Source organism: Rhopalosiphum maidis, chromosome 1 (genome assembly GCF_003676215.2).
Source record: "Rhopalosiphum maidis isolate BTI-1 chromosome 1, ASM367621v3, whole genome shotgun sequence".
Classification (NCBI taxonomy): domain Eukaryota; kingdom Metazoa; phylum Arthropoda; class Insecta; order Hemiptera; family Aphididae; genus Rhopalosiphum; species Rhopalosiphum maidis.
This window is the reverse complement of record NC_040877.1, coordinates 3,876,638-3,890,011: the sequence shown is the minus strand read 5'-3', so window position 1 is coordinate 3,890,011 and position 13,374 is coordinate 3,876,638. Positions and strand designations below refer to the sequence as shown.

Here is a 13,374-nt window from a genome sequence, read left to right as displayed (position 1 = left end):
AGATTTTTATTTGAAAATCCAAAAGTGTTCTGCCATTCGCGTGTTTTGTTTTTTTTGTAAAAAAATTTCCTAATAACGTCGTTATATTTATCAATTATGCGCCATATCGAGTCATACATATTTTCGGTCCAAATGGATGTTTACAATTAATGTCAAAATAATTTTTTTGAGCACTTATCTTTTCATTTTGTTAGAAATATTTTATTATAATGTAACGTCTATTTACCGCGATTTTCTAAAAAAAAACACACGTAATGGATATCTTTGCTCATGGAAATACGAATAATATCCAACTGTACTAGAAGACATATCACGTACGTAAGTACCACAATAGATATAATAAATAATTACGCGCGTAATGAAAACGAACAGTACATAGGTAATAAGCCGTTAATAATAAGGTATTTAAGAACGAGTTTAAAATACTTACCTATGTGTAAAATAATAAAATATACATATGATATACTTATACGTGTTACGAGTATGCGTATACGAATAACCAGTTTACGGTGTAATAATTATTACTTGTGTTGAGCAAATATTAAAAATTAATTTATGAGTAATTAAACTCGCGATTTCTGTTGCACGTCGAGTACGCCGATACACGTACAGCCCTCTGGTACGTAACAAAACATTTACTTTCGTTGCGAGACTTTCAGCTCAGTACGTGTAGAGGTATCCATACTTTATAATTATATTTGTATACGTAAAACCAGGTTATAATAACATAGTGTACATGTACTCATTGTAAATATAATATAAATTACTAAGAATGTATAATTATTTGAAACTGTAAGATAATAATATATTGTAAATTATTATTATCTAACAATAGTGTTTAAAATCGCGTGATAATAATAATATAATGTGACCAACACATCCGCACGTAACGCAGACTTATTCATTTTACACGGTATAATATTAATATGCATTATTAAATACCTAATTCAAATGTCTATAGTATAAAAATAGCAAACCTTGTGACTGATGAGTCTTGCTAAAGTCACTATAATTCATAACATTTTAAATTTTAATTCGTATTAGACATTTAAAAAATGTAATTTGTTAGTGAATTATGCACAATACCATATCGCAACAACTAATTGAAACAATAATATTTATTACAGTTTATAAATCAAAAATGTATGTAAATAGGTAAATTCGCGTAAGCACGCGAACGTGAGTAGCTAACAGATGTCAAAATTTATTTGATTATGCAGATTAACGCTCAACGGGAATAGATTATGCACTACACACCATAAATTAATAAAAATAATAATAAAATATATTTAATCTTACATAATAAAAACTACAAACTATTTAGAATTATTTCAAAAACAATTATGTATTTAGACCAATATTGATTATTTCACCTTGTATTTTTGTCGTATTATGAAAATAGTTGAAACACTATCAATTATATTTTTATATTATTTAAATAATCTTACATAATTGAAACTATAAAAATTGCATAAATATTATATGTTTATACATTTGAACGAAGTGATCCATTTAAGTATTTAAAACTCGTTATTTTGAAAAGTCTAAACTTTTTTACATAATCACATAATCGGATGTATTCGTAATTGTAAAACAAAATTTATTAGAAAAAATATTTATACTTTAATTCTTTATTGTTATAATTTTTAAATTTTTACTTTTTTTAATGACAATATACAATATACATTATACATTTTTTATTTCATATTATGAAGCAGCATTTTGTTCATAGTGTTACTAATTAACTAATCTCTCGTAATTCGATTTTTATGTACCAAAGTAATCAGAAAAATAGTTCAGGGTATTAAATTAAAATATACGTCAAAATAGTAAAAACATTTTAAAAACGCTTTTTTGTAATTACAATATAAATAATTGTCTTTTAAAAAAATAGAACTTTTTGAATTATGCGTTTAAACATTTAAATAAATCATATTCAGCCTTAAATATAATAAAATCAAATACAACTTTGATTTATTATAATAATTAAAATGCAGTTAATATAAAATATCATTATGTATAATACATTTAAGCTTTAAAGTTTAAAGGACATCAGCATCAATTAAGAGTAACGACTGCGTGAGCTCCATGTCAATTCCATTTTTTTCAATAGTTTTTTCTGGCCATGAGCCCATTATGTTCATTATTATCTCTTTGTATAAATCAATTTTATTAAAAATATAATATTTATTTTATTTATTCAACTTTTGATTATTTGCTATTTTATAAGTACATAGCAATGCACCTCCATTGCCTACACAATACGCCGTATAGCATAAAATATAATGTAAAAAAATTATGTACAATAAAGAATAGACTAATTAGAGCAACTTAAAGCAAATAATAGATATAATTTAGAACTAATGCATTTTAATATTTAGTCAAAAATATTAGATTTTATAGTGTCTGTTATATCGTTAAGATCATTGAAATGAAATAGCACAGATACCACGTATAATAGTTTTATTATGAATCATGAGTATTTCAATAAATTACATATTTTACATTCATTGATTTTATAATAAAATAGCTGTTATTATAAAGTATTCTATATTATTAATGTACGTCTCCTAAAATTATCTATGAATAAGAAACATTAATACATTTTTTATGAATATTGATAGTATAATAAGACATAATAAAATATATTCATAATATAATCAAAATAGACAACCAATGCATACGTAAGTTTTTTATTATTTTATTTACAATTGCGTCAAACGGATTTTAGCAAAGTAACTTCATATAGTAACTTCTAAGCTAAATAAAATGTATGGAATTTGATTTCCAGGAAGGGTATGATTGGAAATTTTACTTTGTAATAATGATCTTCATGAAAACACAAATAAAAACGATCAGTTTGGAATTTTGGTCTTTGTTAGAGCTTTAAGGTATAAATTATAAACCAATCTATATTTTATACCAATGGTTTTGGACTAACTTTTTAAAAAATAAATTAATTAAACTATTGGTATTAGGTAATTCTAAAATCATTTTTTCAGATTTCACTCAATTTTATAGTAAATTTCGCCAAATACTATTAGTGGAGGTAAAAACGGATACTTGTGTACATTATGTACATCGATGTGTACTAAAATATATATCATTATATATCAGTAAATGATATAAATTATTATAGTTATATATAGTATAGTATTATATAATATGTATAATAGTTTGGATATTAATTAAAGTTGCTCAACGACTACTAATAGACATCGATATTAATGTATTATTACCCCATTATAGGACAACCTTACCCTAAATCCGATTATGATTATAAAAATGTAATACTTATACATTATATTATTATTATTGGTTTTAATACTACGGCGATATCGCATAGTAATACGATGAAAAAAACGCATTATATATAATATATGTATTAAATTATAATATTGCAGCTCGACAAATAGAGCAGTTGAAATCTGTCAAATAAACCAGTTTACGTCGTATCAAACTATTAACCAATATTTTGCAAAATAATATACACAACGTGTACATCGTTATGTATATATTATATCATTATACGATTTCCGTCGTTATAAGTCTTCACAGGTGTACGATGAAATGACTTATTTGGACACGTGTAAATTAGTGTTCTAGTATGCCTTCGTGTCAGAACACTTTCATTGAATATAATTATACATTTCACACAAATAGTCGAGTTATTATTTTGAATCATTAATTATGTAGGATATTACGTTCAAAACTATTTGTATGTACCTACCTAATCATATTGGAATAAATTATATATTCTGAAGTCTAAACAGCACAATATACATTTATATAGTTATTAGATACCTATAATATATTCTAAGTAAATAGTGAGCATAATAATAATTATATTGTCTTCGATTCAGCAAAAGTTTTAACTAGTTGAACTCGTTTAATAGATATTTTATATGTGCAGAATAAAAAATATTTTAACCACTTTAATAATATTGCAGGGAAAGTATAAAGAAAACATTTTATATAAATTATACAATAAAATATAGGTATATACTAGCTTCATATATTATATTATATATTATATTTTTGTGGTTTGATGTAAGAAGGGTAAAAGTCGCGTTTGTACGAATTTGAGTTTATTTGACCAATACCATTAATATTTGATTACATTACTTAACATGTTAAAACAGTCAATATCTCTTATGCGCTACATAGTACACGGTATGCCAAATTAATATGTATATTGGCCATTTTGAAGTCAATCGATAAAACTTATAAATATAATTTATGTTTATAAGTTACAAACATTGCATACAATACATTTTATTGAATATTATTAATAGGTTTTGATAAAATTTTAATTTGTTTAAGTATTAAATATCTTTATTTTTAATGCCAATTATTAATATTTTATTATCTATCAAGAACATCGATAAAATAATGTAAAGTAATACATTTCCTTGTTTCGATAAATACAAATGTTCATTAAATTAAGGATGGAAAACAAATGAATTCGTCGTAATTCAAAAACAAAACGTTAAACCCGTTATTGTAATATATTTTTTTTAATTGGCCTATTTTAAAGTTTTAAAGTTAACTTTTCAACAATGTTAATTTTTGATATTGCCTCCTTTCGCATCAATCCACAAATTTAATAATTATATCAACTTAATATTTCAAAAAGCATAAACATTTTAAGTTTAAATTATATATTAGTATAATATTTTTCACTAAATAATATTATTATACAATTTTATGATTTGAATATAATATTTATACTTAACAAATTAAAGTTTAACATAATATGTTCGCTATGCGCCCATTCCAGTGCAGTATAAATGTAATATAATGGTAGCTAAAAACACAAATGATATTATTATGACTTCATATTTAAAAATAAACATATTGAAAATATAAGCAATATTGATTATGTGGAGCCAAAATAAAAGACATAATCTAATGTAAACACTAACCCAAGCATAATTAAAACATTATATATGTATATATATATAATATGAATTTAATAGCCTCAATAGACTATTGTGTTTTTATATTTCTAAAATGGATGGTAAAAAAAAATTCATCTGAATATTATGCTGACAATCAACCTATACCGTTCTAATAGATTTCATATAAGTAGATAAATAAGGTGGGCATAATAGCGTTCGTTCTTTTTACTGCTGACGCTTGTCCACTAACAACCATCCACATTACTCAAATTAATCTCAATCAATGGTCGAAATGTCCGGTCGTTTGCCAGACGATGACAAATACAACAAAAAAATGGCCTTGACGAAGTCAGGTGAAATCAAAACGGGAAAAAGTCAGTTTAATTCAAAGATACGTAAATTCTATGATGATAATATTGCCATCTTTTTATCAATGATCGTAACTCCGTAACTAATAAGTTATTAGAGATAACACTGAATTTGGGTTCATAGCTTCGATGTATCTCGTGTATTTTGACAGTGAAAAATAGACCTTATGTGGTAAACATTGTCTGGTAAGTGTGAGTAGTCACTCCCTACGCCTGCCAGTTCTGGTCGCCAAACTCAATTCTTTAAGAACCACCACCGACCACATAAATTTCTTTACCTAATTTTGTCACCACATCTAAAAAATATTTTAGCCACATAAAATGCATTAGAATACTGTGCTCCGTCCATGAAAATACTAGTATATTTACTTATTATTATATTTGATATTATAATGAAAAAAATAATTATAAACATCTGATCAAAATATTATTTTATAATTTTAATTGTTTTATACGTGTTTTATCAACCTCAAACGATTTATAGTAGTGGTTTGTTGACACACGTGGCGACACACCTGTAGTGCGGCCATAATAATAATATAAAATCGTACAATGAATAATTATTTTAATATAATATTCCTGTGTAATTTAAATTCATTCGAAAATTGAAAATAATTAGTTACGTAAAACGATATAAACCCGACGTACCGTTTTAAGACAAATAAGAATAGGAAGAAAAAATAATTTTAACGTTATTTTTGCGCAGAATCGTCATTGCTAAGTTTTAATGTACCGTGGAATATTATAATCAATATTATATCAATTTTATTCAAATAATAAGAATTTGAATCGGGTAATCATCAATTTATTATTTTTTCATTTCTTACTAATTGTTTAGTTACATAATATTATAATAAATAGGTGAATAACGATAAAAATTATTAATTTTTATACTACCTTACTCATAATATACAATAATAAGTTGATATAATATTATATTATTATGTAAATAAATATTATATAATATATAATCATTATCATATTATACATCTATCGAAATGAAAATAAACATGATTAAATTACGTGTATCATACAATTTTATAAACCTTCTAAATATTATTACATACATATTAACTAGCTACTTAAAATGTGTTTCTTTTATATTTACAAGACTTCATTATAATTTTACAAAAATACGTGACTATAATTAAAACAAATTTAAAAAATATTCATACGTTCAAAACACAAATGTTTTATTTTTATTCATCTCGGCGTTTTATAAACAAATCAAAGTTTCCAAAAATTGTCAAAACATTAATTAATGAATAAAAATTGACTCATTTTTCATATTATATTATATACCCCTAATCATATTCGTAAAACTTTCAACAGAAACTATTATCAAGAAAAAAATGAAGATTTATCAATTCTGGCGGAAAATTATTATTCTTTTTATGCTTTTATGGATTTATTTGCTATTGGTGGCTATTAATCGAAAACAACAACAAGCAAATGATATCTTAGAAGAAAATCTAAGAGAAAAGTTAACCAATGTTTTTTTAGAGGTCGAACATCTGCATAAAAATAATGTTGAACTAAAACAACAAATTATCGGCTTAACTAAAAAGTACACTATATTACATACTTATTATAGGGTGTCCCATGGAGATCTGACAAATGAAATAACTTTTGTTCTAATCAATATTTTTAAAAAAATTCTTATAAATATAATTCATAGACACTTGCAGTACATTTTTAATATACATTTTTTATTTGGTAATACCGAAAATAAAAAACTAAAAAATTGATAAAAAAAAATGTCTAAAATATTCAAAATAGCCAATTTGTAAATCTAATTTAAAATAAAATTTAGATGTTAAGACATTTATTTAAGTCAAGTGGCTGATTTTTTACAATTTTTTTAAATATCAATATTCTCATTGAGAAAATTAAGATCTAGTTTATGCTATACAATAAAAATATAATTATATTTTAACATGCACCTATTAAAAATGTTCATATAAAATATTTAAAAAAAAATTTATATTATTTTTATAATGTTTCTAACATAAACTAAATCGTAAATTACCTAACAAAAATATTGATATTTAAAAAAATTGTAAAAAATCAGCCACTTGACTTAAATAAATGTTTTTACCATCTAATTACAATATAATCAGATATATAAATTGGCTATTTTGGAAAAAAATGTTATCAATTTTTAAGTTTTTTATTATCGGTATTAAAAAATAAAAAGTGTATACTAAAAATGTAGCACAAATGTCTATGAATTATATTAAAAAAAATTTTTTTTTAAATATTGATAGGAACAAAAGTTATTTCATTATTTTATTAGACAGATTTCCGTGGGACACCCTACCATACATATTTACCATACATGATTACCATATAATTTTTATTTTTTTTTTTGTACATAAATATATTATGTTTTCAGACTGAAAATCTTCAAAAATAGTGTAAGTATCCGTGTATACATTTATAGTATCGTTTTTTCATTAACAAAGATTTTCATATTATTTGATATCTTATAAAATAGCTTTTGTTTCATATATTGAAATTATAAAATATATGTGCATCTTACTTAAAATATGTTTTCTAAAACGTACGTTGATGTACATACCTATTTAAAATTCAATATCCTCAATGTAAATCGATTTTAGAATAATATTTTCCACCTAATTTGTGTCAAAATATTTGTTTCAAAGTATTCTGACTATAGAATAATAATACTTCCTCGAAAATATGGCCATTTTATTCAAATTAGGGTTGGACCGATACAATAAGAAACCAAATCTGCTACTATTATGTCACAAATGCATTAATATACAATTATTGTTTATTTATAACTGATAACGTTAAATGGTACTATAGAATCATCATATCGTACACGACGTAGACTAACCATTAACTGTGACAAGACCGTAATATAGCACTACTGTCGTTAATTAATGTTATCAAATAACTTTTTATCACTATTAACCACAATATTTCAACTACAATTGTCGTAAAATTGATATTATTTTTGTACTTATTAAATCAAAACAATTTAACTCATTACTTATTGTAATAATAGTAATAACTATAACAATAATTAATTACCAGGGATTTGTATGCAATAAAAATTGTATGACATGCATTTTGTTTACCAAAATATGCAAAAATATGCATTTCAATTTTTATAAGATAAACTTAAAACTATAGTTACAAAAAAAACATTTATTTATTGAAATACATCAGTGATTGGCTGTATTAATAATAACTAATAAGTAAAATCATTACTTTTAAATCCATGAATACCCAACTATAATCAATGAAATAGATGTTATATATATGTATAGACTGATATTAATAATATATAATAATTATAATAATAATATGTTATAATATATAATAATTTATTTTTAATTGATTAAAAAGATTTAAAATTTTTATATTATTTTGAAAAGTACCTGGAAATTTTTCACTCTGGGTCACTTCAAAGTACTAACTAGCAATGTTATTTACTAAAACAACCATGATCGTAGCCAGAAAAAAATTCTGGGGGGTTAGAGTATAAAATATATGTTATATTATACAAATTTTAAATATAATAGGTATTTAAAACTATTCAATCTTATTTCAAGAAAAAATTTCGAGGGGGGTTGAACCCTGGACCCCCCTGACTACGCTTTTGAGAACAACCCTCAGAGTTAGAAATCGAAGTATTTTTACTACTCCTAAAGATGATGACGTATTCGAGACATCACACAAAATATACACTACGTCGTTTTAAAACCAATAAATTCAATACTCCGTTCAGAATCTAAAATATTCTTAATAGTTAAAAAAACATAATAATAAAATTTGTTAGATACCGGATACCGTATATAAACGCATTTATATACATGTTTATCATAATATTAAATATATTACAGAAATCAAAACAAAAAAATTTAAACGAACCGTCTAAAGATTATGAACTTCTACGTCGCCGCATTTATTCCAACATGAAGGAGTTTTGGTACTACATCAGTTTTGAACTGCGATTATTGGCGACATCGGTCAAAAATAAATTACCGTTTATAATGAATATGAAAACAAATATTGACGAACACTATAGATCGTTATTGAATGACATTGATAAACTGACCAAAGTCGATGGCTATGCACAGTGGAGACGAAAAGAATACATCTATTTGAGTACTCTAGTCAAAAAAAGGATAAAAATTTTACAAAATCCGCAAGACTGTTCCAAAGCGAAAAAACTTGCATGCAACTTAATCTCAGTAAATATCAATGCCTACATAATATTAGTATACTTATCACAAACCTGTAATATGCATAACTTCCGTCGTAGAATTGTATGCAAAAATATACAGGTTCGCCACACCAGCGCCCCGACATAAAAATGTCTACTCCAAATTAAATAATATATTTTTTAAATATTCTGTTTTCATAGTAACATATTTTAGTTTCTAACCAAGCACTTAGCAATTTCGATTTTTGTTCTTTAAGGCGCAGCTGGTATGCTAATAACGAGATTAAAAACAAAATGTTTTTAGACTTTTGAGAAAATAGTATTTAATTTGGAGTCAAAATATTTATGTCGGATTGTTAGTGTGGAAGACCTTGCGAAAGCATGAGTCGTATATTCGAGTGTTTACGCTTAGGACCATCGGTCGTGTGGATATGGTTGTCGCCTACACCATCTCGTCAATTGCATGGTTGTAGCATACGCTACCAAAAGGACTTTGGTCCTAGACAATCCCCATAATTGGGGGTTCAGTATTGATGGATTTACATCGCTGTTTTTCCCGCTAAGCAATTTATGCACGTCAATAAACAAAAACGAAACAATTTTGCCTTGGCCAGGTAATATTATTTTTCAATATAACGATGTTTTCCGACGGCATATCAGGTAGTATTAAAAAAATAATTTTAGAATTGTAATTTTATATTGTAACTGACTTAATATCAGTCCATCAAGACAAGCGCAATTTCTATCGACAGTGCCTTTATATTTGAATACATTTTTGTACTACAGATATGAGATACAATTTTTTTTAAAATTAAACCCTATTGCGTTTCGAAATAAATATCCTTCGAAAAAAGTACTTTTGAATAAAATAAGCAAATACTTAGAAAATATTTAAAAAACTAGAAAACTATTTAAATACTCTTATCTACTCAAACATTTTACAAAATTGGCCATTAGCAATTAAGTACTAATACAAATATGCGATATTATAAAATAATGTTTCCATTCATATATAGGTGATGAAAGTGTTCAAGTGGTGAATCTTAGTCTTCCCATCACAAAGCTTGGTGGCCCAAATCGTGAGCAAAAACCACAGCTAACGCTGTTTAATCCGCTAATACTGCCCGAAGACTTGAGCCATAGATTAAACGTCTTGCACGGCGATCCTGCCGTCTGGTGGATAGGTCAATTCGTCAAGTATATTATCCGGCCGAAATTATCGACTATTGACATTTTTGAAAACTACGAAAACTTTTTCGGATTCAGTGGGCCAGTTGTCGGGTAAATATTATTATTTATAATTTATATACTTTGACATTTTTTGGACATCAGATGTCATTTAAAACAAATTTGCTCGTCATAATAATTCAATAATTTTTTCAATACGTATTATCGATCAAAATGTGTCCTTATTCTTTAAAAAATTGTTAAAAACATCATACACGGTGATATAACAGGAAGGATAAATTAAAAAAAATATTGAACTAAAAATAAGATTTTTTTTTACAAAATAATATAATATAAATCTAAATAGTATACCATTAAAGTAAATTAAAAATGTAGGTCAAATTTTCATGATCATGTATATATTAATTTTATTTTGAAACAATAACCGATAAAATATTTTATGCACTATGTAAATTCTATTTATTATTTTTAATTTACTAAAACAGTTAATAATATGGTAAAATACTCATAAAACATGATATTACAGAATAATGATTTGCTATCATTCACTATCATAATCAATATTCTGTTGTGCCTAATAATAATAATATTTATATGTAATACGAAGTATTAAAATTGCATATACAATACGCCGTGTTACTTAGATAGAGTATTATTAGTATTAACTAAAAACTCGCTAAAAAACATTTATTCCTTCTGTGGTAGTCTGATAAACATCAATTTATGATGGCAAAGACTTATCGCAGTTAATACAAAGTATGCAGAGCTTAGGTTTATTATAAAATTACAAGAAAACTGTAATAATTGGTATATGTCACTATACATTTTTTAGCGTGCACATCAGACGAACCAACAAAAGTCCATTTCATACACTAGAAGAATACATGTACCACGTCGAAGAGTATTACAAGCTACAAGAATCAAATGGCATAATTAACACCAAAAAAATATATTTAGCTACAGACGACCCAAAGTTATATAATGAAGCTTATAACAAGCGAGTTAAAGTTTATTTTTTTTTTTACATATTATAACAGTATTACGTTTTAGGTATCCTGAATACCAAATACTAGGTAACGCAGAATTATCAGAAGCTGGGTCCGTAAGATTCCGAGAGTTGGACAATTCTATTATGAATATCAACATTAATATATATTTTTTATCTCGGTGTGACTATTTAGTTTGCACTTTCTCATCACATGTACGTCAAAATCATTATTTCACTAAAATTACAACACATTAGATAAACCCATTCTTCAAGTGACCGAATATTATTAAATTTATTCTTAATTTATAAACGTATTTTAATCAATAATCAATAATAACTATATAATTCTATAAAAAATGTGTTCAACTTATGTATACAAGAAATCAAAATAAATGTAATCCAATTATTAAATTATGTACATTGAATAATATGTACAAATCATCTTAATTAGTATTCAATTAATAAAACATTTTGCCGTTTCTTAAAGTACCTAAAACTTATAGTCATATATTAGTATGTATAATTTATTATTAGCTATTGCGAAGTTATATTAAATAGGTACTCATATTTTTAATTTTATCTTTTTTTATTATTGACTATGAATTTATTTATTTTTTCAAATATAATTACTATGCATTTCATTTATTTAACAGATTTTTTATTTTAAATAATTTTTTTGTATTATGAGTTATTAATTTTTGTAATAAATAAATTATTGTAAATATTTATATTGGCAATCACAGCAATATAGCATGATTGGACAAATTAATATAACATGAATGTATGATAATATCTAAACTTGTGTTTAGAAGCTTAAATTTCTATTAGCTTCAACTATTTATTATAATTAATAAAATATAAATCGTGAATTTTAAAATTTTTTTATTAAGTTAAATAAACTCAATTGAATTAAAGTTTGTTTGATATTGAAATAAAAACTTGACATTTTTAACACCTAACTTTTCCTTGCAGGTATGCCGATTGGCTTATGAATTAATGAATGGTATCAAATTTGAAGATGCATCGGCTCAGTTTACTTCGCTAGATGACGTATATTATTTTAACAACCAAATTCGTAGACTGAATGTTGCTGTATTGCCTCATAAAGCAAACGGACCGCAAAAGATGGATCTACAAGTGGGTGACGAGATCGAAGTTATTAAAAATCAATGGAATGGTTATTCAAAGGGAACAAATTTGAGAACAAACAAATCTCTTCTGTATCCTACTTTTAAGGTAGATTACTAGTTATTGATTGCATAATGTAATTATTAAATGCATTTAATGTATTATATAATTTATTGAATATTGTTGTAGGTAACTCAAAAAATCGAAATTATGTCGTTTCCCAGTTATCCTGATATTAAAATAAGCGCCGAAGAATTAGAAGAATAATTACATTCATATATTATACTAATATTTATTAAAACATTATAATATAACTTATGAACATTGTAATAACGATTGATGAACTGAAATACAAAACATAGATAAAATAAAAACATTTATTGTATATGCTATGACTTTATAAATAAGGTCCAAAAAACAAAACCATAGTTTTAAAAATAAGATTCTATTAGTTTATTAAATTATTAATCTTTATTTTATTTTGCTACATTCTACTCGGCCATAGATAATAAAATTTACAAAGTATTTGGATAATATACGAATTCAATGTCTTATAAATAATATATTATTTACTTTATCCAATAAATATGGACTATGTTTATA

At 24.9% G+C, this 13,374-nt stretch overlaps 1 protein-coding gene across 1 annotated transcript; it reads left to right on the top strand.

Moving 5' to 3' along the window:
- The first annotated feature begins 5,870 nt into the window (after positions 1-5,870).
- Positions 5,871-13,139, top strand: LOC113561252 (alpha-(1,6)-fucosyltransferase-like). The gene is made up of 10 exons (XM_026967565.1): positions 5,871-6,062; positions 6,602-6,836; positions 7,665-7,686; positions 9,145-9,495; positions 9,880-10,081; positions 10,484-10,748; positions 11,488-11,652; positions 11,706-11,856; positions 12,616-12,879; positions 12,961-13,139. Exons 2-10 carry the CDS (start codon positions 6,622-6,624, stop codon positions 13,036-13,038), a joined length of 1,713 nt encoding a protein of 570 aa, XP_026823366.1. The 5' UTR covers positions 5,871-6,062; positions 6,602-6,621; the 3' UTR covers positions 13,039-13,139.
- Positions 13,140-13,374: the final 235 nt, after the last annotated feature.

What these genes read in the sequence shown, in the direction of transcription:
- LOC113561252 (XM_026967565.1), top strand. Translation starts at nt 6,622, where the DNA reads ATGAAGATTTATCAATTCTGGCGGAAAATTATTATTCTTTTTATGCTT. An exon ending in AACAATTTTGCCTTGGCCAG is followed by an intron (nt 10,082 to 10,483) that starts GTAATATTATTT and finishes ATTCATATATAG; the next exon opens with GTGATGAAAGTGTTCAAGTG. An exon ending in TTTGCACTTTCTCATCACAT is followed by an intron (nt 11,857 to 12,615) that starts GTACGTCAAAAT and finishes TTTTCCTTGCAG; the next exon opens with GTATGCCGATTGGCTTATGA.